This window comes from Neoarius graeffei, chromosome 15 (genome assembly GCF_027579695.1).
Source record: "Neoarius graeffei isolate fNeoGra1 chromosome 15, fNeoGra1.pri, whole genome shotgun sequence".
NCBI lineage: Eukaryota > Metazoa > Chordata > Actinopteri > Siluriformes > Ariidae > Neoarius > Neoarius graeffei.
The window spans coordinates 72,876,062-72,901,366 of NC_083583.1; the positions used below are offsets into that span (position 1 = coordinate 72,876,062).

Consider the following 25,305-nt stretch of genomic DNA (forward strand, 5'->3'; position numbering starts at 1 on the left):
CTATATGGGGTCGTCCTCCACAGGAGCGAAGTGATGAGACTCCAGCCAGACGTAGGGCATCAGGATGGATCAGGCAGGCCTTTTCCTGATCTATTATCTGCTATGGTGTGGGAAGAACTTAGCTAAAGCTATGATAAAGGGCTGATGTCTTTGGGAGTTCAAGATCTCAACAAAATTAAGATTAGGCAGGAAGATGGAGTTGGTATGGATCTGGCTGAGAAATACTGGGCAAAAGAGTGATCATTATCATGTACTAGACTGGGGCTCATACAATTTAAAGTTTTAAATTTAAAATAAAACCAGGCTTGCTGACCTACAGTATATCCTGGGACAGACGCTAGTGTTCCTTGTCTCTGGCCGGTCTAGTGCAAAACCTCTGGTCTTGTCTTAAGCTTGATGGCTTCAGATAGCTTGGGCATTGGTATTGAAAATGATCATTGAGGTTTTGGGGGTGATGTTGAGACCTTGCCTGCTTATAGAGGATGTGCAGTCACGTGACCCGTCCGTGTTTACTCCGCCATATTGGACGGCTTCAGGATTGTTTACCTTGCGCGAGCGTAATGGATCCAGGGAGTAATCCCCAAGAAAATTCGGAAAATACCCCATCTACATCGCGCGATAACTTGTCTAAGTTTGTTCAGCATCTTGAAGGTGACGTGAGGCAGCGTTACGTGGAAAAGTGTTCCAGGTTGGGGATTGCAGATCCGTACAACTTGCCGCAATCCTTGTTCAGGGAAATTCGGAGCTGCGGTGCCGGCGATTTGCCCGATCTGGCCTACCACGACATTTACAATTTTCTCATTAATCGTGAATCGTGTTACACTGGCAAAGCCCTCAAAGCTTACAAGAGCCTGGAAGCTTATAAATATTTTGTTGCGGGATGGGCATCCCAACTATACCTCTGGAAGGTTCCGAAGAAGAATGTCTACTTGATAACCTCACGGGTAAGTGGCATTAAGACGTTTATCATAAAGAGACTATGCAGGACGTTTTATCGTAAGAATGTTCGAAATCTAAACTCAGTTCCAGATAATGACAGGGTTGTAAATATGTATGTTTTTGTCTGAAAAAAAAAAAATCACAAACCACCGACTATGCAGTTATCATTCAATCCGAAAATCAACTTAACAGATGTACTAGGAGTACTGAATTAGAAGATTACACCTACCTGATATGAAGTGTTCACTACAAATTCGGCTGGTAGAACTGGGGTACCAGTTTTCTCTTCGCACAGCGGACACCCATTTTGCGCGTCTCTCCGCGTCTGCGGGGAATCTATAAAATGACAGGCCCTCTTTTTGGCCCTGTCTATTGGTACAACCAAATGCTGAACAAGATATAACCATTCTCGAAAGATCTACTCCCACACACTTGATAATTAGAACGGGTTCGTCTAAGTTCTATGCGTCCAAGATGGCAGATAAACAAATATCACGTGACCTCGTGACGTCACGTGCACGCTCTCTATAGCTGTATTTGGTGGAGCAGATGGTGCTTTGGAGCTTTGGGTTTAGATGGAACTCCGTTGGATATCACTGCATTTACTTTGCTTTTGGCCTGAAGGAGAATCTTGGTCTGGAAATGTGCCAATCATCCATTTGCTGCTGCTTGGTTGGAGGGTGTAATGTTTATTTCTGAAACTAGGAAAGATAAAATTTACTCCGTGGGGCTCTGTGAAAAAGTTCTATTCAAACTGGAGAACTTCTGAGAGTCTTAAGGAATTACCTACTAACTGAAGGCATTTGATTGTACTTTCAACACATATATGGTTTGTCTCAGAGTGGTTGATGCATTGTAAGACGAGTGTATTCTAGATCATCTGACACATTGCAGATGTGCCTTTGTCTTGGAAGAATGTGGGGGTATTGAGGTATTTCACTCACGTGACCAAGTCATGTGACGTTGCCATTTTGGACGGCACGGCTCGAATCAGTTTGAATGCGAGGAAGGCGACAAACGAAAAACATAAAAGAAAAAGGAGCGAGATGCAGAAAACACCTTCACTATCCAGCGACATAGGGCATTTACAGGGCGAGCAGAGGGAGAGGTATTTGCAAAAATTGAGGTTAGCAGGCTTAGAGAACGTCGTTTACCTGCTTCCACCAGGATTGTTCACTGACGTACGGAAGTACACGAAGCCCTCGTCTTTACCTGACTTCGGCCCACATGATCTGTATACCTATGTCGTTAAAAACCCATCGCCATACACAGGTATTGATCTGAAAGCGTATACGAGTTTGGATGCCTACAAATATTTTGTGTCAGGCTGGGTAACATGCCTACATCAGCGGGTCGTCCCTGGAGCCGGTGGTCGCCATCTGATTACAGCTAAGGTTTGTTCACATTTTCATTTACTTTCGGTCCTCAGGATAAACAAAATGTTATTAAATGTCATTGAAATCACTTCTTAGTCTGTTGAGACATGGCTGTTATAAATTTGCTGTTACCAGGCAATGACTAAGAACTGTATTATTAGGGTCGGTGTAGTTGTAGCAGTGTATTAGCAACTAGCTGTTAGCACTAGCTAATGTCAACAACATCATAGCTGGTATGTTACTGTAGCAATGTTTACGTTCAGTCATTTGGATGACTGTTAAAACCTTTCAGTCTCAAGTTTTTCCTTTACTGGATTTACTAGTTTACTGAGCTAGCGCGCTCGGCCAAGCCGGGAGCCATCGCGCGCTCGCTGGCCGAGCCGGGAGCCATCGCGCGCTCGCCGGCCGAGCCGGGAGCCATCGCGCGCTCTCCGGCCGAGCCGGGAGCCATCGCGCGCTCTCCGGCCGAGCCGGGAGCCATCGCGCGCTCTCCGGCCGAGCCGGGAGCCATCGCGCGCTCTCCGGCCGAGCCGGGAGCCATCGCGCGCTCTCCGGCCGAGCCGGGAGCCATCGCGCGCTCTCCGGCCGAGCCGGGAGCCATCGCGCGCTCGCCGGCCGAGCCGGGAGCCATCGCGCGCTCGCCGGCCGAGCCGGGAGCCATCGCGCGCTCGCCGGCCGAGCCGGGAGCCATCGCGCGCTCGCCGGCCGAGCCGGGAGCCATCGCGCGCTCGCCGGCCGAGCCGGGAGCCATCGCGCGCTCGCCGGCCGAGCCGGGAGCCATCGCGCGCTAGCTCAGTAAACTAGTAAATCCAGTAAAGGAAAAACTTGAGACTGAAAGGTTTTAACAGTCATCCAAATGACTGAACGTAAACATTGCTACAGTAACATACTAGCTACTGTTGTTGACATTAGCTAGCTTGCCGTCCAAAATGGTGGACACCGGGGCGTCACGTGACCCTGTGACGTCAGGTGAAATACCTCAATAGCTGTGAAATGTGCATGCTTGTCTTTGTGAAGTGTCGTATTGCAAATACATTTGCCACCATGGTACGGTATGTTCAGGGAAGGTAGGTGAGGGGAGTTTAGATCTTACCAATGAGCAGCAGGCTTCCCAGTGCCAATCCTCCTCCTAATGAAATATTAAAGAAACATCGTCAAGACAAGTGATTGCATTTACAACCCTGATTCCAAAACACTTGGTCACTGTGTAAAACATAAATAAAAACAGAATGCAATGATTTGCAAATCCTTTTCGAGCTATATTCAACTGAATACCTGTAGAATGCTGGGTAGTTCTTCAGTAACGCAATTACATTCACAGCAAAATGTGATAACTTATTTTTATTTAACCTCCTAGGGCTTAGCGGTCACATGCGTGGACAGCACTTTATGGAAATTTGGAACAAGAATCCACATATGTGGACATACTTTTTCTCGAAAAGTACATCTTATCAAAAGATGATGCTTAGTTTTTATTCTAATCAGGTTCTAAGCAGCCCAAATAGCAAAGAGAAATAAAAAATGCATGTTAAAAAAAACAGCTTGGGCCTTAGGAGGTTAATACCATTTATCTTGAGTACTGCAACTTAAAAAAAAAATAAATTTCACACTGTATGGGGTATCTTTTGATCATTTAAAAAAAAGCATAGAAAAACTGGCTGTGTTTAACTCTGAATGCAAAATCTTTTATGAGGAAAGAGAAGTCAGTAACGGAATTACATCAGAAAAAAACTGAACTTTCATTTCTTAAAATTCAAACCGTGCTTTCCAATGAAGGTACCGCGCCTTAAAATTGATACCTGGTGGGTGCGTAAGTTCCAATAGAATAACTAGAACCAAACAAAGGGAACTCGCACACCTGTATGCCGATATAATAATGCACTTTTACTGCATATTAAAACAAACAAAAAGTGAAACCCAAGTGAAAAGTGCAAACGTTTCGGTCACAATCAGACCATCCTCAGTGCAAACAATTAAAAATAAAGACACGCCCATATATAGACAAGGCCACGTACACGGAAAACAGGTAATAGGCCTACAACCAAGCTTGAATACAGGTTAAGGTGCATGGATAAAGACATCCCATCATCAGCACCGTTCCTGTTATGATTTAACTAATGACATAATTTATAGCCATAACAAATGTCATAAGGAAAGAAAATAACAAAAATAAATAAATAAATAAATAAATAAATAAAAATAAATTAATTAAAAATAAATAAATAAATGAAATAAAATAAAATAAAATAATAAAATAAATTTAAAAATAAATAAATTAATTAAAAAAATGAAAAAATAAAATAAAATAAATAAAAAAATAAAATAAAAAAATAAACAAATAAATAAATAAAAATAAACGCAGAAAAGAAAGAAAAAAACATCAGACAATAAACAAGACTAAAATGTACAAACTATTCATGGAAAACAAGTCAAGTCAAAATCATCATTCAATCCATTCGGTTGCAATGTTTTTAAATAAAAAAATCCATCTGGCCTCACATCTCAGTAAAAACTGATTAGTACAGCTACTACAACGATTAGGGAGAACTCGGTCAATGCCAACAAACTTAAGATCATTAGCCGAATGTTTTGCTTCATTGAAGTGTCTTGCAACTGGCGATTTGGAGTCCCCCCTATATATCGCGCTCCGATGCTCATTGAGACGGATTCTCAACTGTCTGCGGGTGCACCCCACATATTGTAGACCACAGGGACAGCTTAGGAGGTAGATCACATTGACAGAATTACATGTTATAAATTTTCTGATATTATAGCGTCTTCCTGTTTTGAAACTGATAAAATAATCCGTTTTATGAATATTACTGCAAGACACACAATTACGGCAGGGGAAAAAACCAGTAATGTTATCCAGTCGTACGCACGGGCGTTTGGAATGATCAAAAGTATCTGAATGTACCAGCCTATCTTTAAGGTTCGAAGACCTAAAGTATGTAAAAAGGGGCAGCTGGGGAAAAAGTTCAGAACATACATCATCAGTTTGAAGAACATTCCAGTGTTGTTTAACAATGTTTTTTATCTGATGACTAAAGGGTGTGTACGTGGTGCAGCAGACGAGAGGAGGATCCTTGCGCGGTGGTTTCGCACCTGAACAAGTGCGACCTGAATTGCCCTCAGATATCACCCGGCCCAGGGCAGAATCAAGGACATCAGTGGCATAACCACGCTGGATAAACTGTTCATACATTTTATCTGCCTCTATCAGGAAATCCTCGTCCCTCTGGCAAATCCGCCTTACACGTAAAAATTGACTATAGGGGAGCCCACGTTTGGTGGGCTCAGGATGAAAACTAGAGGCATGCAAACAGCTATTTTTATCCATGGGTTTTTTATACAGTGTCGTAAACAATTTCCCATCTTTACGTTTAACCCAAGTATCAAGGAAATGTATCTGACTTTTATCATATTCCAGGCTAAATGTAATGGTGTCCACTACGCTGTTCATGTAACGGTGGAATTCTATTAATTGTTCTTCTGTGCCTTTCCAGATGACAAAAAGATCATCAATATAGCATTTAAACATCAATATATTATCAATAAATGGGTTATTTGTGTGTACATGTTTGTATTCCAAGAAACCCATACACATTATTTTATTTAATTTATTTATTTTTTATTTTCTTTCCTTATGACATTTGTTATGGCTATAAATTATGTCATTAGTTAAATCATAACAGGAACGGTGCTGATGATAGGATGTCTTTATCCATGCACCTTAACCTGTATTCAAGCTTGGTTGTAGGCCTATTACCTGTTTTCCATGTACGTGGCCTTGTCTATATATGGGCGTGTCTTTATTTTTAATTGTTTGCACTGAGGATGGTCTGATTGTGACCGAAACGTTTGCACTTTTCACTTGGGTAGCACTTTTTGTTTGTTTTAATATGCAATAAAAGTGCATTATTATATCGGCATACAAGTGTGCGAGTTCCCTTTGTTTGGTTCTAGTTAAAATTCAAACCAACATTTCTCTGAAGTGACATTGCTATAATTGGGGTGATGTTTAAATATGGTTTTCAGAACATTTTCCCTTGGATTCCACACTTTAGCAATATGTCTTAACTTGTCAGCTCAGTCAGTCTTAATAAATTCATAATTCTGGCCTCTGCTGAAGAATTGCCGTGCTCCAAACAGGTGCTTTTTGAACATTCCACAACTTTCCCAGTCTTTTACTGTCCCTGTCCCAACTTTTTAGAATGTGTTGTAGGCATCAAATTCAGAATGATGCTGCGTTCATGTGCTATGGAAAGATGATATTTTCCAGTTGGGAAGTGGTATTTACCAGTGTGTTGTGTTCACATGCTTTTGTTGTGGTTGACAAATTAAAGATGGTGGACCAGATTCAAGTTAGCAATAGTTAGTTAGCTATCGTTAGCAATAGCGTCTGCTCTGGATAGGTAAAAACAAACCATAACAACACATTTTTAAAGGAAACGGATTTCTAACGTATTATATTACACTTGTTAATGACGCAACATTGCATAGACACAAAAAACTACCCACTAGTACTAGCAAAAAAAAAACTTTAGTAGCGTACAATGCTTAACATTCAAGTGTCCTGTACCGCTCGCCGCCATGTTGAAAAGGTTAAAGTTCATCTCATCTCGGCAACTCGTATATCAAAATTTTCTACGAGTTGCCCAGTGGAAAATACCACAAGAGGGGGCGTTCATGTGTGCTTTCCATGTCGGCGTTTGGTATTTACCATAATTCCCATAGCACATGAACGCAGCATGAGTGTATATTTAGAAAAAAAAGTTTCAGTTTGAACATTAAATATCTTTAAAAGATATTTAATGCACAAAAACATACCCATGAAAATTTGCTAGCACTCGACATGACATTAAATCAAAAATATAAAATGTAGAGACCTCTCTGGTAGAAACCTGTTATTCTGAGGAACTTAAAGGAGATACGCAGAACCTTTATTTTTAAATACATTTCTGAGTGGATAGTATCTCCATCCTTGACTCTTGTATGCTGCATAAATGAGAACAATATATATTCAGGGCTTGAAATTCGCGGTGGTCCGGTCGCTCGAGGCGACTTAATTTGTCATTTGGCGGGGAATTCCTGTCACAAGGCAGCCCGGCTGGCTAGTTGAAAATAAAAAATATATATGAAGCGAAGATTCAGACTAGGGCTGTGCAATATATCGAATATACTCGATATATCTCCGAAAATTCTGTGTGAGCTACATATAATTATTATATCGTAACTATTGAGTATTTTATGGTCATCTGCCGACTTGCGTTTGTTCCGTGTTTGTTGTGTTTGTTTAAAACCTTTTCTGGTGGTTTTCTCCCTGTCCCTCAGGCAGTAACGTGAGAGGTTAAAAAAAAAAAGTCACACACTCGTCAACCAATCCCGGGCGACATCTCGGTGCTGAAAGGAACTTGCGGGAAGATTTCCTAGTTTTGGTTTACAGCGCTGACTCAGTTCGTGCAATCGCTGGTGTTGCACAGGCTACCGTGTAAGCTCTGTCAATTTCAGCGACAAATTAAAAATGGAAGCGGACGAATTGGTTCCAAAAAGAACTAGTAAGGGGTCAGTCATCTGGCATTTTTTTGGATATCGCAAGGAGGACGTGGAACAGCAAATGCCAATTTGTAAAGTGTGCAAAAAAACCAGTATCAAAATACTCGGGTCTTGAAATAAATGCACATTAGTCATGAACAATGGTAACGACTCTCTTCTGTGTTATTTTTGACAGAAGTAAAATTCAAACATGAACAAATTTTGGCGAGTTGATATTCTGTTTGGCGAGTTACTTTGGAAGGGAACTAGTCCAGCTGGCTGGTGAAAAAAATATATGAATTTCGAGCCTTGTATATTTTTCATATATATGCATGCATTTTCACTGATACAACCCTGATTCCAAAAAAGCTGGGACAAAGGACAAATTGTAAATAAAAACGGAATGCAATGATGTGGAAGTTTCAAAATTCCATATTTTATTGGGGGCGTCGTGGCTCAGGTGGATAAGGCGCCATACCATAAATCCAGGGACCTGGGTTCGATTCCGGCCTGAGGTCATTTCCCGATCCCTCCCTGTCTCTCTCTCCCACTCATTTCCTGTCTCTACACTGTCCTATCCAATAATAAAGGTGAAAAAAGCCCCAAAAAAAATCTTTAAAAAAAAAAAATTCCATATTTTATTCAGAATAGAACATAGATGACATATCAAATGTTTAAACTGAGAAAATGTATCATTTAAAGAGAAAAATTAGGTGATTTTAAATTTCATGACAACACCACATCTCAAAAAAGTTGGGACAAGGCCATGTTTCCCACTGTGAGACATCCCCTTTTCTCTTTACAACAGTCTGTAAACGTCTGGGGACTGAGGAGACAAGTTGCTCAAGTTTAGGGATAGGAATGTTAACCCATTCTTGTCTAATGGAGGATTCTAGTTGCTCAACTGTCTTAGGTCTTTTTTGTCGTATCTTCCGTTTTATGATGCGCCAAATGTTTTCTATGGATGAAAGATCTGGACTGCAGGCTGGCCAGTTCAGTACCCGGACCCTTCTTCTACGCAGCCATGATGCTGTAATTGATGCAGTATGTGGTTTGGCATCGTCATGTTGGAAAATGCAAGGTCTTCCCTGAAAGAGACGTCGTCTGGATGGGAGCATATGTTGCTCTAGAACCTGGATATACCTTTCAGCATTGATGGTGTCTTTCCAGATGTGTAAGCTGCCCATGCCACACGCACTAATGCAACCCCATACCATCAGAGATGCAGGCTTCTGAACTGAGCGCTGATAACAACTCGGGTCGTCCTTCTCCTCTTTAGTCCGAATGACACGGTGTCCCTGATTTCCATAAAGAACTTCAAATTTTGATTCGTCTGACCACAGAACAGTTTTCCACTTTGCCACAGTCCATTTTAAATGAGCCTTGGCCCAGAGAAGACGTCTGCGCTTCTGGATCATGTTTAGATACGGCTTCTTCTTTGAACTATAGAGTTTTAGCTGGCAACGGCGGATGGCACGGTGAATTGTGTTCACAGATAATGTTCTCTGGAAATATTCCTGAGCCCATTTTGTGATTTCCAATACAGAAGCATGCCTGTATGTGATGCAGTGCCGTCTAAGGGCCCGAAGATCACGGGCACCCAGTATGGTTTTCTGGCCTTGACCCTTATGCACAGAGATTCTTCCAGATTCTCTGAATCTTTTGATGATATTATGCACTGTAGATGATGATATGTTCAAACTCTTTGCAATTTTACACTGTCGAACTCCTTTCTGATATTGCTCCACTATTTGTTGGCGCAGAATTAGGGGGATTGGTGATCCTCTTCCCATCTTTACTTCTGAGAGCCGCTGCCACTCCAAGATGCTCTTTTTATACCCAGTCATGTTAATGACCTATTGCCAATTGACCTAATGAGTTACAATTTGGTCCTCCAGCTGTTCCTTTTTTGTATCTTTAACTTTTCCAGCCTCTTATTGCCCCTGTCCCAACTTTTTTGAGATGTGTTGCTGTCATGAAATTTCAAATGAGCCGATATTTGGCATGAAATTTCAAAATGTCTCACTTTCGACATTTGATATGTTGTCTATGTTCTATTGTGAATACAATATCAGTTTGAGATTTGTAAATTATTGCATTCCATTTTTATTTACAATTTTTACTTTGTCCCAACTTTTTTGGAATCGGGGTTGTAGGTTTTAAAAGTTATCAACTTTTAGTTATTTATATTAACTGTATGTGGAGGTAAGTTTTCAATGCATTTTATTTTATATCGCGTGCTCGAGCCCAGGGGCAGCAGGAATCAGCCCACAGCAGGGTTTTATTCCCCTCCGCAGGATCTCCAGTGGCGGTGGTTGTTGTTGTTGTGAGTTTCAGACCCTGTGCGGGATTATTGAGGTGAAAGCGACTCACCCAGAGCGCAGTCCAGTGACGGTACACCGGAAGACACGATGAGCTGCCCGGTGTGGACGGACGGTTTAGTCCCAGGGATCTGAATCAGTTTACTGCGGGATTTTTTCTGAAAACTCGTCGCGCTTCCCGATAAACGGATCCCTTTCCTCACGCTCTCCATGGGCGCCGCCATGTCTGATGGAGCGGAAGAGATGACGTAATTCCGGCGCTGACAGCGTGAGCAGAGAGAATAGAGGCGGAGCGAGAGCTGCTCATGTGAGGCCTCTTCCCTGTTCCACCAGGTCCTGTCTGTGATCAGTGGTTCTTCTGCAGCGAACTGTTTCAGGAAAAACTCGCTTTGTTTCCGGACATGCAGCTGGAAAGCTTCTCAGACTCCTCAGCAAAAAATGTATTGATGATGTAAGACGACACGCCCACTTACGAGACCGGAACTGTTCCACTTTTGCTCCCATGGAGATGAATTATGTTTCTCTATCTCGGTATTGTCTAAGATCTTTGGCTTTACATTGCGTGAGTTCAAAGGTCATAGAAGACGGAAGTAAATAAAATATTCCAACTATAACTCAAAGGTAAAGTGATGCGTATATTGACTCTAATTTATTTGTGTATTCGTGTTTTATAGGGGCATGAATTACTAGAACTGGATGAATATATACATAAACATATATATAAAGTGCTGTGTGGTTAGCTTATTTCTGTAGGAGGAGGACAGGGTTACAAAATTTGCATGGGAATTTTGGGAATTAACGGGAACTTTCAAAACCAACATTACTTAAAAATTGATACAAAAACCAAGGTTCGGATATTTTATTCCGGTTAGGACAGGGCTTCTCAAAGTGTGGGAGAGTCAGCGCCCCCCTTACAATTTTTGTTGTTGCTATACTTAATGTTCCATTCATATTTAAAAAAAAAAGCTTGTTGTACACTTTTTTTTCTTTTATACATTTTAAACATCTGTGCTTTTTTAAAAACATCTTGTTTTACACATTTTAAACATCTGTGCTTTTTTAAAACCTCTTTTTTTTACACATTTTAAACATCTGTGCTTTTTTAAAACCTCTTTTTTTTTACACATTTTAAACTTCTGTGCTTTTTTTAGAACCTATTTTTTTTACACATTTTAAACATCTGTGCTTTTTGAAAGCCTCTTTTTTTCCACATTTTAAACATCTGTACTTTTTTAAAACCTATTTTTTACACATTTTAAACATCTGTGCTTTTTTTAAAACCTCTTTTTACACATTTTAAACATCTGTACTTTTTTAAAACCTCCTTTTTTTACACATTTTAAACATCTGTGCTTTTTTAAAACCTCTTTTTACACATTTTAAACATCTGTACTTTTTTAAAACCTCTTTTTTACACATTTTAAACATCTGCTTTTTTAAAACCTCCTTTTTTTTACACATTTTAAACATCTGTGCTTTTTTAAAACCTCTTTTTACACATTTTAAACATCTGTACTTTTTTAAAACCTCCTTTTTTACACATTTTAAACATCTGTGCTTTTTTTAAAACCTCTTTTTACACATTTTAAACATCTGTACTTTTTTAAAACCTCTTTTTTACACATTTTAAACATCTCAGAGCATCGTTAGCTAGCACCTCTTGGCAGACAACACACTGTGGCAGTGGAGCATCTTCAGATCCAGTCCATGAAAATCCAAACTTTAAATAATCGTGCTCATACTTCCTTTTTTTTTTTTTTTTTTTGTTGCTTGGCCCAGACTCTGTCTCCTCACTCACTGTAGCTTTAGGTTCTAAAAATCGATCCATTTTGTCTCTGGCAAAGGCTAGCTGAAGTTCGCTAAATGTCTGCAATAGTAACTTATTCTGGTTTATTTTTCCTCACGTTGCGCCCCCCCCTGAAGAACTCTGGCGCCCCACACTTTGAAAAGCCCTGGGCTAGGATATTTTATTCAGGTTAGGATATTTCTCTGGGTCTCTGTTCTGTTCAGAAGAACATACAAGCATGGAACTAAATTAAACAACTGAGAAATTAATAACCACCAAAAACAGTACGGGTTCCCCTGCTGCATGTATAATGAATTCAACAATAACCTTAGACTTTGTGAGAACTTAAATTCAAAAGCAGCTTTAACTCTACTTATGATTTTGAAAACTGCTCCCTGGAGCTTTTTTGTTTACTAATTCTACTTCAACAACTTGAATTCCTTTTTCATTTTGCAGCTGGTTTGTGAACCATATCCTGTCAAGTAATTTGCTTGCAAATTATCGGATTAGAAGTAAAGATTAGGGTCTGCAATGCTATTAAAACAATGGCATTAAACAGCCTTGCTCTAGATTCAAAGAAAAAAGTGGCACTAAGATATTTTACAAGCAGCAAAACTTATTTCAAGACTACTAGTAATTAGAAATTTTAAATGTTAAATTTTTTTAATATTCCTTGTTTTATAATGTGGGCGGCACGGTGGTGTAGTGGTTAGCACTGTCGCCTCACAGCAAGAAGGTCCGGGTTCGAGCCCCGTGGCCGGCGAGGGCCTTTCTGCGTGGAGTTTGCATGTTCTCCCCGTGTCCGCGTGGGTTTCCTCCGGGTGCTCCGGTTTCCCCCACAGTCCAAAGACATGCAGGTTAGGTTAACTGGAGACTCTAAATTGAGCGTAGGTGTGAATGTGAGTGTGAATGGTTGTCTGTGTCTATGTGTCAGCCCTGTGATGACCTGGCGACTTGTCCAGGGTGTACCCCGCCTTTCGCCCGTAGTCAGCTGGGATGGGCTCCAGCTTGCCTGCGACCCTGTAGAAGCGGCTAGAGATGATGAGATGAGATGGTCAAAATTGTTTTTGCAAGATTTTTTAGAAATCACTACTTGTTATGCAATGAGTTAGATTTCCAGTTAATTCTTACCAAAGGGTACACTCTAGAAAAATCTTCTTCTTTTGGCTGCTCCCGATTGGGGTCGCCGCAGCGGATCTTTCGTCTCCATCGCTCCCTGTCTTCCGCATCCTTCCCTACCACACCTGCCACTTTCATGTCCTCTCTCACCACGTCCATGTATCTCCTCTTTGGCCTTCCTCGTTTTCGTTTGCCTGGCAGCTCCATCCTCAACATTCTCCTTCCAACATCTCAGGATGTGCCCATACCATCTCAGTCTCATCTCTCTTAGCTTAATTCCCAAGCTCTCCACATGTGCTGTCCCTCTGATGTGCTCGTTCCTTATCCTGTCCAACCTCGTCACTCCCATCGCAAACCTCAACATCCTCAACTCCGCCACCTCCAACTTTGCCTCCTGTCTCTTCGTTAAGGGTACGGTCTCCAATCCGTACATCACAGCTGGTCTCACTACTGTCTTATACAGCTTACCTTTCACTTTTGCTGGGACTTTCCGATCACAAATGACTCCCGAAATCCTTCTCCAACTGCTCCACCCTGCCTGCACTCTCTTTCTCACCTCACTATCGCAGCCCCCGTTTTCCTGCACAGTTGACCCCGGGTACCTGAATTCACCAACTTTCTTTACGTCTACTCCTTGCATCTTCACTACACTCTCATCCCCATTCTCACTAGAAAAATAATCTATTCAATTCAAAACTACTAGATATCTTGTCCGAGGGACACTTAATAGAAATCTATTCAAATGCAGATTCGAGAGGTCCCCAACACGAAAAAAATGTATTCAAAATATGTGTAGTAGACCAAGGGATACAAGACCTTCTACACTTTTGTGGTAGGGAACTTGGGAATGCACATTCGACCTTTGACAGTATTGACTGGATTTCTATTAAGTGTCCCTCGGACTAGATAATTGAGATTGAGAATAATAATTTTTCACTGAAAAATCTGAATATAATACTAATATTGAAAAACTAAAAGCCTTTTATTAATTGGCCTTTAGCAATATGTCCTATTCTTAATTAGCACAAAACAGTACATAATTGAAAGAAAGGCTTAACATGGGTTTTAATTTGTTTTTCTGGGTGATGAAATGTTTTTAAAATGTTTAAAACGTAATAGATGCCAAAATTGAAAATTCCCTAAAATTCCCAATATTCCCAGGCCCTTCAAAATTCCCGGAAACTTTCCACCCCTTTGCCACCCGAGAGGAGGAGATATTGAGGGTGTAGAAAGGAAGTTAGAAATTGCTATCTCTTGATCATTAGTCCAGAGTATTAATCAGTGCAAAATGCACTGATTAATTTTTGTTGAAAATTAAATTTCTTTGACTGTGTTGGAGTTTAGAGGATTGGTCTGTTTGTTCGATTACCACTGCAATTTATTCTGTTTTGGAGAGGGAGGGTAGTTCGGCTGCAGATATTTTTCAGCTGACACGTTGTCCTCCTTTAACCCCTGCTGATTTTAAGAAGCATATAGTGATCTATGGTAGCACATCAGGCAGGAATAGCCATCTTTAATCTGCCTATAGTCTTGCTCCAACCTGGCAGGCCACATCGAGGTCATATTAACAATTTTAGCTCAAAAATAAATGTAAAATGATGAGAAATGCGTGGATGAGAAATATGAGAGCTTTTTGCAATATTTATTGTTTAAAATAAAGTCTTGGACATCTTGTTTGAAAATATTTTGAAGCAAAAAAAAAAAAGTCATCACAACATGCATGGTCTAGTGAGGTTGGTTTATTTACTTATTTGAATCTCTGGTGCTTGAAAGTTTGTGAACCCTTTAGAATTTTCTATATTTCTGCATAATATGACCTAAAACATCATCAGATTTTCACACAAGTCCTAAAAGTAGATAAAGAGAACCCAGTTAAACAAATGAGACAAAAATATTATACTTGGTCATTTATTTATTGAGGAAAATGATCCAATATTACATATCTGAGAGTGGCAGAAGTATGTGAACCTCTAGGATTAGCAGTTAATTTGAAGGTGAAATTAGAGTCAGGTGTTTTCAATCAATGGGATGACAATCAGGTGTGAGTGGGCACCCTGTTTTATTTAAAGAACAGGGATCTATCAAAGTCTGATCTTCACAACACATGTTTGTGGAAGTGTATCATGGCACAAACAAAGGAGATTTCTGAGGACCTCAGAAAAAGCGTTGTTGATGCTCATCAGGCTGGAAAAGGTTACAAAACCATCTCTAAAGAGTTTGGACTCCACCAATCCACAGTCAGACAGATTGTGTACAAATGGAGGAAATTCATGACCATTGTTACCCTCCCCAGGAGTGGTCGACCAGCAAAGATCACTCCAAGAGCAAAGTGTGTAATAGTCGGTGAGGTCACAAAGGACCCCAGGGTAACTTCTAAGCAACTGAAGGCCTCTCTCACATTGGCTAATGTTAATATTCATGAGTCCGCCATCAGGAGAACACTGAACCACAATGGTGTGCATGGCAGGGTTGTAAGGAGAAAGCCACTGCTTTCCAAAAAGAACATTGCTGCTCATCTGCAGTTTGCTAAAGATCACGTGGGCAAGACAGAAGGCTATTGGAAAAATGTTTTGTGGATGGATGAGACCAAAATAGAACTTTTTGGTTTAAATGAGAAGTGTTATGTTTGGAGAAAGGAAAACACTGCATTCCAGCATAAGAACCTTCTCCCATCTGTGAAACATGGTGGTGGTAGTATCATGGTTTGGGTCTGTTTTGCTGCATCTGGGCCAGGACGGCTTGCCATCATTGATGGAACAATGAATTGTGAATTATACCAGCGAATTCTAAAGGAAAAGGTCAGGACATCTGTCCATGAACTGAATCCCAAGAGAAGGTGGGTCATGCAGCAAGACAACGACCCTAAGCACACAAGTCGTTCTACCAAAGAATGGTTAAAGAAGCATAAAGTTAATGTTTTGGAATGGCCAAAATTCCTCTGTATGGAGGAATGGGCTAAAATTCCTCCAACCTGGTGTGCAGGACTGATCAACAGTTACCGGAAACATTTAGTTGCAGTTATTCCTGCACAAGGGGGTCACACCAGATACAGAAAGCAAAGGTTCACATACTTTTGCCACTCACAGATATGTAATATTGGATCATTTTCCTCAATAAATAAATGACCGAGTATAATATTTTTGTCTCGTTTGTTTAACTGGGTTCTCTTTATCTACTTTTAGGACTTGTGTGAAAATCTGTTGATGTTTTAGGTCATATTTATGCAGAAATATAGAAAATTCTAACGAGTTCACAAACTTTCAAGCACCATTGTAAATCATCACTTAAATAGAACCTTTTTTGCTGTGTGAAATAAGCAAAAATGCCTCAGCACGCTACACCAAGTTGTCACTGGTAGATTTAGGTATGGGTGACATGGGCAGCTTCCCAGGGCGGCATGATGGGGCACCTGCACCAAAAAAAACCCCCAAACTGTTATGTTTGTACGATCAGTTTTCTATCACTCATTTTTGTGTCATGTCACTGATTTCATGCAACCATGTGGATCAGTTCACTTTGTTGGAGTGGCGCTCTAATTCTAGTTTGTGTACTAGGCAGGTTACTTCCTGGTTTCTCACTGTACAGAAGTATAAGGGAGGGTTTGACCTCCGTTCTCCCCACTGGAAGGCTGAGGTAGGGGGAACGGAGGAATTCTATCAAATAGCGTGCCTGTAACGTTGTACAGTATTAATGCAATGAGTAAAATCAGAGGAGAAATGTGCACAAGATAAGTGTGTAGCGGTGTCGTCTCTTTATACATGTAATGAAGTGGGCTCCTTTGTATAAGGTTGCGATTATGGCAACAACATTCTGTTTTCTGTCCAACTAGATTAAATAACATTTGGATATAATTTTGCACAGTTTCATCTTGATAATGTGTCTAGCCTGTAGCAAAGCAATTACAACCGAACTTACACACAAGACATAGTTTTCACATGACGTCACAGAGTCGGGGATTCCCTAGTGGCGGCCATCTTGCAGGTCAAGCTTACCGTACGGGTGACTGAGCACACATTGTAACGCACGAGTACAAAGTCTTCAGAAGAACCCAAGCAGGCTATTTCAAGCTAGCAATGGTGCACACCTGTTGTATTCACGGCTGTCGTAATAGGTCAGATGATGACGTCAAACGGAGCTTTTATGGAATTCCCACTGTACGGGAGCACGAAGGCGAGCAAACAAAGAAACTTAGCATACGAAGGAGAAATCTATGGCTTGTGAGAATTAACCGCAAGGATTATCAGCCTTCCAAACACAGCAAAGTCTGCTCCGGTCATTTTATAAGTGGTAAGTTGTTTAAATAAACAATCAATTGTATTTAAGTTTGTTTTTGGAAACCAAAACATCGTGTAAACAATCTCTGGAGGATGCCTAACTGGAACTGACATGGTACTGTAATACCACTAATGGATGTAAAATTTGTCTTAAATCAACTCAATATTATACACACACACACACACACACACACACATATATATTTATATGCAGTGTTGAGAGCTCTAAAATTCCAATGTTTACATACCTTGGCTGTAATTAGGACACGCCTGTCACTTGTTTTTATATGGTGGACTTCACGGACCCAGCCACAGACAAAATAATTGTATGACTCCAGCGACTTGTATGCTTTGAGGTCGTCAAGTGTGTAGGCACTTTTACTATTCACGAAATAGTTCACAATATCAGGGTACGATATGGATGGCAGCCCTGCATAGTCACTTGAAAATGCATCTTTGTCCACTTCGTAGGGGTCAATTCCCCCAATCAAGGCCAGTTTGGCTGCATACCGTTGTCGTGAGATGTCGTCCAATGTATCCATATACTTCCGTTTGCTTGATTTTGCCGACATTGATCTTTATTTTAGAAAACTGACTATATAACTTTATAAATTCGTCCGAGATAACGTAGCCGGTAATAGCGATGGTCCGTTTTGTTAGCCCCACAAGATGGCGGCTGGAGGGCGTTCCCCGGAATGCCGTGACGTCAGTGAAAACTATGTATTGATTTGGTTCATGTTCACTGAGGTGACATTTATAAAGGTTTTCTGTGATTTTGTTGACCAGGTCCTTCGCTCAGCCAGTGCTGTAGACCAACTTAAAAGGTGTCTGTTACACTGATATTGTGTGTCTTTTTTTTCTTTGATTGTCTTTTTACGTTTTTTTTACACTACATTTTATGTGTGAAAGATGTTATACTGTACTACTACTTATTATTATTATTATTATTATTATTATTATTATTGTGTTGTAATGTCTGTGTAATGTGAGACTGTTCTACAGGAGTGGTTAATGTTACAGGGTATGATACAAGTGTTTTGCAGGGGTTTGTGATGTCACATCGTTTGTTCAGCAAGGTGTTGGGGTTTTTTGGCTACACGGTTCAGTATGGCTGCATCGCTCACTGCACATTCGAGTACATTGGAGAGTTTGTTGTGGTGAGTTTCCTGAACATCAAGTGCATCTGTTTTCTGAACTTGCAACACACATAAACATAAACTCATACAGGCATCCCAACCAAACTATCTGTAAAATTCCAAATAAACATTTTTCCTGCCATATAAAACCCATATGTCTAGTACAAACAAAAGTTTGTAGCTGGTCACCTCCGATTGGATTTCATCGCCCTTGTAAACCAGTCGTCACTTTCCACTCACCACATCCTATTTTATTCTGTTAGCTCAACACTGACCGTTCAGAAAACATCCCTCCACAAATACATTTCACAACACAATCACATAACCGACCCATGTTTAATACTGCAGTGTTTTATAAACATGCGTGTTATTATGAAATGACTGAATGGACGCACTCCACTATAGGGTTGACATGGAATTGCTAGGGCACTGGCTTTCAAATTAGGGCTCGACCGATATGTTTTTTTTCAGGGCCGATACCGGTTATTATGGAATTGGGATGCCGATAACCGATATGTGCAACCGATAAATGTAAACATTATAATTCACATGAAATTAAACATAGCACACACTGACACAGACCTTCATATCCATGAAATGTATGTTTAATTGTAAAATTGAACATGAAATTTTGTGCAGGGAGATGCCAGCAGCATTTGTACAATAAAGTCAAACATTAGTTAGAATAAAATGAGAAATAAAATAATAAAATATTCACCAATTAAAAAAAAATCAGAGATGAGGAAGGATGGAAATCAGAGATGAGGAAGGAAGGAAGATATGATATAGTGGTAGGAAGATTAGAAGGAACAGAAATTACTCTTATAAATGTATACGCACCTCCAGATGCGGCATGGAGATTCCAGACAGATTTTCAATCTAATGATGAAATGTCTCAGGATTAACTCAGACTCAGTATAACACAGTAGGAAAGAAAGTGAGAGGGATGTTAAGAGCGATGGGCGTTTGTGATGTATGGAGAGAACTCAATCCTAAAGTTAGAGACTACACCTTATACTCATCACTGCACAGGTCTTATTCAAGGATTGATTATTTTTTATGTCTAACAAGGATATCGGCTTTGTAAGGTCATGTAAAATTGGAATAATGGACTTGTCAGACCACGGTCCTATTTATCTAGACTTAAATATTAAACAAGAAAAATGCTTTCTCTTGGAGACTGAACTCAGGCCCACTTTACACGGGGACGGTCTGAAACAAAAACGCAAAAGTCCGTTTTCGTTCTCACTTTTTTCTGCGTCTACACGACCGTTTTCAAGGAGGAAATCTGCGTCTATACGGTGATTCATAAATGTCTCCGCTATGTCTGCACGCATGCGCAACGTCTTCCGTCTTGTCTGATCTGCACATCTGCGCCGCTGTTCTGTAAAGTTATCCTACCTCTTGGATTTGTCCTACCAAGCCTACTGCGCATGCGCGAAACCCAGGAGGGTAGGAAAATTCAACAGTAGTTTTGTCCCACCGATCAGCTGGGCTGATAGAAAATCGGTGAGAATTACACGCATTTGCCGATTTTTATGTTTTGTGCGTATTGGTCGAGTCTTTGGCCGAGTCAAATAATTTGTAATGACTTGTTTTGAATAATAAAACGGTCTGTATGAGAACTTGCTAGGATAACTTTACAGAACACCGGTCCGGCTGAGGTACTGTAGTGCTCGAGGGAGGAGCAGGAGCAAACCGAAACTCTTTTAATCTGCCTTTATTAAGTAACACTCACTCTTGTTTCGGTGAAGAAGAGAAAAGGCAGTGTCCATCTCAGCAAAATAAACCCATTCGGCTGCTAGTTTTGTTTTCAGTCTCGGGTTTATGGTTTCACGAGCGGCTTGAATAGGCGGCGCGCGCGCGCGTGTGTGTAACTTGGCGACACCAAACTGAGGAGCTCCAGCCGAGCGGGTGAGCAGGAAAACACATCTACTGCATTAAAACACAGAGCAGCTTGAAGGTCCGTTGGATCGATGTAATCAGACATGCTCTTACTTTTTTACTTTCTTACTTCCCGGGCTGGCATGTACGGTATATGACATATGTATGACGTAAACGCGTACCCGACGTGAGCAGATCCGAGCAGAGTTTCGCGTGTTGGGTAGTTTAGACGGATATGCAATGGGGGCCGTTTTTAACTTATCCACTCTGGAAGGTGTTTTCAATTTTATCCGTTTTTCAGCCTCGGAAACGCCGTCCCCGTGTAGACGAAAGGCACTTCCGATAAAATATTTAGTCGTTTTTACCCGACAGCGTCCTCGTGTAAATGGGCCCTGAAACGTATTTAGGGGGCAAATGAAGGAAGAACTGCAGAAAGAAATTCAGACATATCTGTCAGAGAACAATAATGGGGAAGTGTCCCGGATTATGGTGTGGGATGCCGGTAAGGCTGTTTTAAGAGGGGGAATTATGGCGAAATTGGCACTACAAAAGAAGCTCAGATGGGAAAAATTAGATAAATTAGAAAAAGATCTGGAAAGTTTGGAAAGAAAATACAAAAATTGTACTCATAGGAGTATTGAAAAGGTTAGAGAAACTAAAAATCCGATAGATGAAATATATGAAGCAGATATTCAGAAGAAATTAACCTTTTTGAAACAGAGGTATTATGAAATGGGTAGTAAATCAGCTAAAATTCTGGCATACAAATTAAGAAAGCAACAAGCAGGGAGAGTAATACATAAGATTTGTTGTTGGCATCCTTTCGTCTACAAGAGATGATGGTGTAGCATCCAGGTATGTTTTTTTTTTTTTTTATCTGCATCTTCGCAAGTGGCTGTGCAGTCCAATCCGTGAATGGCAGTCTCTGCTGCATTTGCTGCAGATGAGTGGCGATGCCGACTGAGGCTGTTGTTTTCTCTCCTTCTCACTCTCTTGTCCTCAGGGTTTTCGTTCCTTGTCCCCACTGCTCTCTGTACGCCCTTTCTGATGGCAAGGCACCAGGCTGCACGGTCATCTGCACATCATTCCCAGGTGGTGATGTTGATGCTGCACAGTTTCATGTCTTTCTTGCAGACATCTTTGTAGCACAGGCGTGGTCATCCTGCCCGTCGTGAACCCTCTGCCAGCTTGCCGTACATCAAGTCTCTGGGAATGCAGCCTGAGTCCATTCTCCTGATGTGGCCGAGCCAACGAAGGTGCCTCTCACTGAGAATGGTGAACATGCTGCTCATCTTGGCGTGTTTAAAGACCTGTGTGTTGGGCACCTTGTCCTGCCATCGGATATGTAGATATGTACTTCTGAGGCACCTCAGGTGGAAGCTGTTGAGTTTCCTCTCGTGGCTGGCATATGTGGGCCATGCCTCGCTAATGTAGAGGAGTGTGCTTTGCACGCAGGCCTGGTAGACTCACAGTTTGGTCTTCTTGGTGAGGCTGGGTTTTTTCCAGACTCTCCGGTTCAGCTTGGCCATAACTGCTGCTGCCTTGGTGATCCTGTTCACCTCTGCATCAATGGAGAGCAAACTGGAGACAGTGGACCTGAGGTATGTGAAGCTCTCAACAACTTCCAGGCTGTGCCCATCAATGGTGATGTTTAGAGGAGTGAATCAGGGATGTGATTTTTCCGCGAATTCGCGGAATTCCGCTTTTTTCATCTCAAAACTTGAAAAAAAATTTTTTTTCCCGTCATTGAGATGAAACGAGCAGTGTTGCCAGATACTGCTGACGTTTTCCAGCCCAAAATATGTTCAAAACCTGCCGAAATGCACTTAAAACCGCCCAATTAGGCGGGAACCGCCCAATCTGGCAACCGCCCAATCTGTTACAGAGCGATGGGCCAATCACGTACCTCGTTTCAAACGAGGTACGTGATTGGCCCATCGCTCTGTAACAACCAATGAACGCGCTTGTTAGATAGCTGTATGTAAGCTCGCTTCAAACAAAGAGTTGAAAGATGGCAGCCTCCGTGATCGAGCGTAAAGATGCAAATCGAGTTAAAGAAATCGGCAGAATAGTGAAAAACAAGTTCCGCTGGGAATGATTGGAGAAAGAGGTTGCTACAGACGTTGGACATAAGACTGTGAGACATTTGTTCAGCGATTTTGGTCTTTGGGGGGAGGGCAGAGGTCTCTGGCTGTCAAGTTTGGGGATGCTGGGACCTCCCCTGCCCGAGCTACGAGCGTGCAAAGTCGGGCTGGAGCCCGGGATAGAAACGAAACCTAAGCGGAGCGCCGCGGCTCGCCTCGGGGTGAATTACGTCCCGAGGCGCGGGGCTAGCGTGCCTTGCCCGTGCTGTTTCTTTGGGGGGAGGGCAGAGGTCTCTGGCTGTCAAGTTTGGGCAGGCTGGGACCTCCCCTGCCCGAGCTACGGGCGTGCAAAGTCGGGCTGGAGCCCGGGATAGAAACGAAACCTAAGTGAGTGAATACTGGGGTTCTGAATATCCTTAAGTGAGTGAACACTGTGGAGTTATGATTATCCTTTGGTGAGTGAACACTATAGAGTTATGTATATGAAGTTGAGATTGCTAGAGTAGAAACTGCAGAAAAAAAGTGACTGATATGCTGGAACTGGACATGGATGCTAGCATCTTTTTTCTTTGAGAGTTCCTGAAGACTTGTGGATGAATTCTTATGTTGCATCATGTTTGTTTGAAAAGGCACATTTAGGTATGTTCAACTTCTACAGTAATTGAAAGTATAAATTTTGTTTTTCCTTATACAATTTTAATGCAGATGATTTAATTTAGAATGACATTTTTAGGTTTCATGTTTTGGCTTTTTGTCAGTTAAGAATCACTGAATTTACTATAGGGGCTCAGAGTTGCATATTGACCATTAAATTGGCTTGAATTTGTTAATCATGACAAGTTTTTTCTTGTGTGTTTGCTTGCCATTTTAGTACAATTTTTAAGTCAGAAAACCCCAGAACCCAGGAGCTTCGGGGGGCTTTGCCCCCCCTTGTCCCCCCACCAGGGTGCTGCCCTGGACCAGCTGGGGGCCTGCAGCCCCCAGACCCCCGGCTAAAATTTTCAGATAATTTCACCAGCCCCAAATCACATCCCTGGTGAATGCGCCTTGTGCCATGATGTTTGTCTTCTTCAGACTGATGGTCAATCCAAACTCTTTGCAGGCGTGGGAGAAGCGACTGACAAGCTGCTGCAGACCGTCTTCAGTGTGATGTCAAAGCTGCATCATCAGCAAAGAGCATCTCATGGACGAGTACCTCTGTGACTTTGGTCTTGGCATGAAGGCAGGTGATGTTGAAAAGCTTGCCATCAGCCCAGGTGTGAATGTAGACACCCTCGCTGCAGTCCTTGAAGGCATACTGGAGGAGCATGGAGAAGATGCCAAAGAGCATCGGCATAAGGACACAGTCTTGCTTTACTCCACTGCTGACCAGGAAGGCCTCAGATGTTGCACCATTGAAGCAAACTGTGCTGTGCATGTTTTCACGAAACAAAGTGACAACCGTGAGCAGTTGGAGAGGACAGCTGATCCTCTGCAGTAGTCTGAAGAGTTGGCTCCGGCTGACCAGGTCAAACGCCTTTGTCAAGTCGATGAAGGTAATGAAGAGTGGCATTTGCTGCTCTTGACACTTCTCCTGCAGCTGGCGTGGCAAGAAGATCATGCCCACAGTTGACTGGCCAGCTCAGAAGCCACACTGGGACTCTGGGTAGACACGGGAGGCTAGGGTCTGCAGGCACGCCAGAGCAACACGGACGAATGCCTTCCCTACAATGCTAAGGAGGAAGATTCCCCTGTAGTTGTTGCAGTCACTGTGGTCTCCTTTGTTCTTGTACAAAGTGACGATATTAGCATCACGCATGTCCTGGGGGATGTGTCCCTGTTCCCAGCAGAGGCAGAGGAGTTCATGCAGGGGTTGGAGCAGTGCAGATTTCCCGCTCTTCAAGACTTCTGACAGGATGTCATCACTCCTGGGGGCCTTCCCACTAGCAAGGCAGTTGATGGCTATACTGAGTTCTTCTATGGTAGGTGGTATATCTAGCTCCTCCATGAAAGGCAAATCTGGGATGGCATCTTAGGTGGTGTTGGTGACAAGATTCTGGATTGCATACAGCTCAAGGTAATGCTCAACCCAGCATTGCAGCTGCTTCCCCGGTCTGTGATAACTTCACCCGTCTTGGACTTGAGTGGGGCGATCTTGGTAGTAGATGGGCCTGCCACCTTCTTGATGCCCTCGTACTTCCCTCTTGCATCCCCGTTGTCGGCAGCTGTCTATATACTGCTGCAGAGGTTCAGCCAGTAGATGTTGGCACAGTGGTGGGCAGTCTGCTGGGCTTTTTTCCTGGCAGTCTTGAGGGCTTCCAGTGTACTAGGGCTAGGCGTTGCTTGTAAGCTAGGAGGGCTCTCCTCTTGGTCTCAGTCATGGGCTCCATTTCTTCCCAGTGGGCCTCATACCAGTTGGCATTTTTACACTCCTTTTTCCCCTAGGCAGTGATGGCCGACTTGTACACGGCGTCTTGGAGGTGGGACCACTTGGTGTCAATGGAGTCTCTGTCAGGCATCTTATCATCAAGGGCCTCTTGCAGCTTACTGACGAACTGCTGCGTCTTCTCTGGGTTTCTTACACCGCAAGTGTTGATGCGTGAGTGACCCTTCTTCTTGGAGTGGTGCATCTTTGGTGCTACATGCACCTTGCTGGCCACGAGAGAGTGATCCGTGTCACAGTCCGCACTGTGATAGCTGTGGGTGAGGAGGATCCTGGTGAGTTCTGCTCACCTGGTGATGACTAAGTCTAGCTGGTGCCAGTGGCGAGAATGTGGGTGTCTCCAAGACACCTGATGGATTTCTTTGCTCTTGAAGAAGGTGTTGGTCACGCATAGGTCATGAAAGCAGCACAGCTCCAGCAGTTGTTGGC

The 25,305-nt window shown here is 42.2% G+C and overlaps 2 protein-coding genes across 9 annotated transcripts in view; one reads left to right on the forward strand and one right to left on the reverse strand.

The window, feature by feature from the left end:
* elp4 (elongator acetyltransferase complex subunit 4) overlaps positions 1 to 10,456 on the reverse strand; it is a 72,351-nt gene extending 61,895 nt beyond the window's left edge. Inside the window, exons 1-2 of the mRNA XM_060941834.1 lie at positions 10,224 to 10,456; positions 3,409 to 3,444 (exon numbers count right to left, since the gene is read on the reverse strand). Of these exons, the coding sequence (XP_060797817.1) occupies positions 3,409 to 3,444; positions 10,224 to 10,395 (208 nt within the window). The 5' untranslated portion in view covers positions 10,396 to 10,456. The remainder of the gene's footprint in view (positions 1 to 3,408; positions 3,445 to 10,223) is intronic.
* A 26-nt stretch (positions 10,457 to 10,482) lies between these two features.
* The window catches only part of immp1l (inner mitochondrial membrane peptidase subunit 1), a 37,568-nt gene continuing 22,745 nt past the window's right edge, over positions 10,483 to 25,305 (forward strand). The window contains exons 1-3 of one of the 8 annotated variants that reach the window (XM_060941837.1): positions 10,483 to 10,792; positions 18,137 to 18,174; positions 18,384 to 18,507. In XM_060941837.1, coding sequence (XP_060797820.1) covers positions 18,403 to 18,507 — 105 coding nt within the window. In that variant the 5' untranslated portion in view covers positions 10,483 to 10,792; positions 18,137 to 18,174; positions 18,384 to 18,402. Of the gene's footprint in view, positions 10,793 to 16,384; positions 17,364 to 18,136; positions 18,175 to 18,266; positions 18,508 to 25,305 lie in introns of those variants that run through there. The other 7 variants (XM_060941839.1, XM_060941835.1, XM_060941838.1 and 4 more) reach the window with 7 other exon arrangements.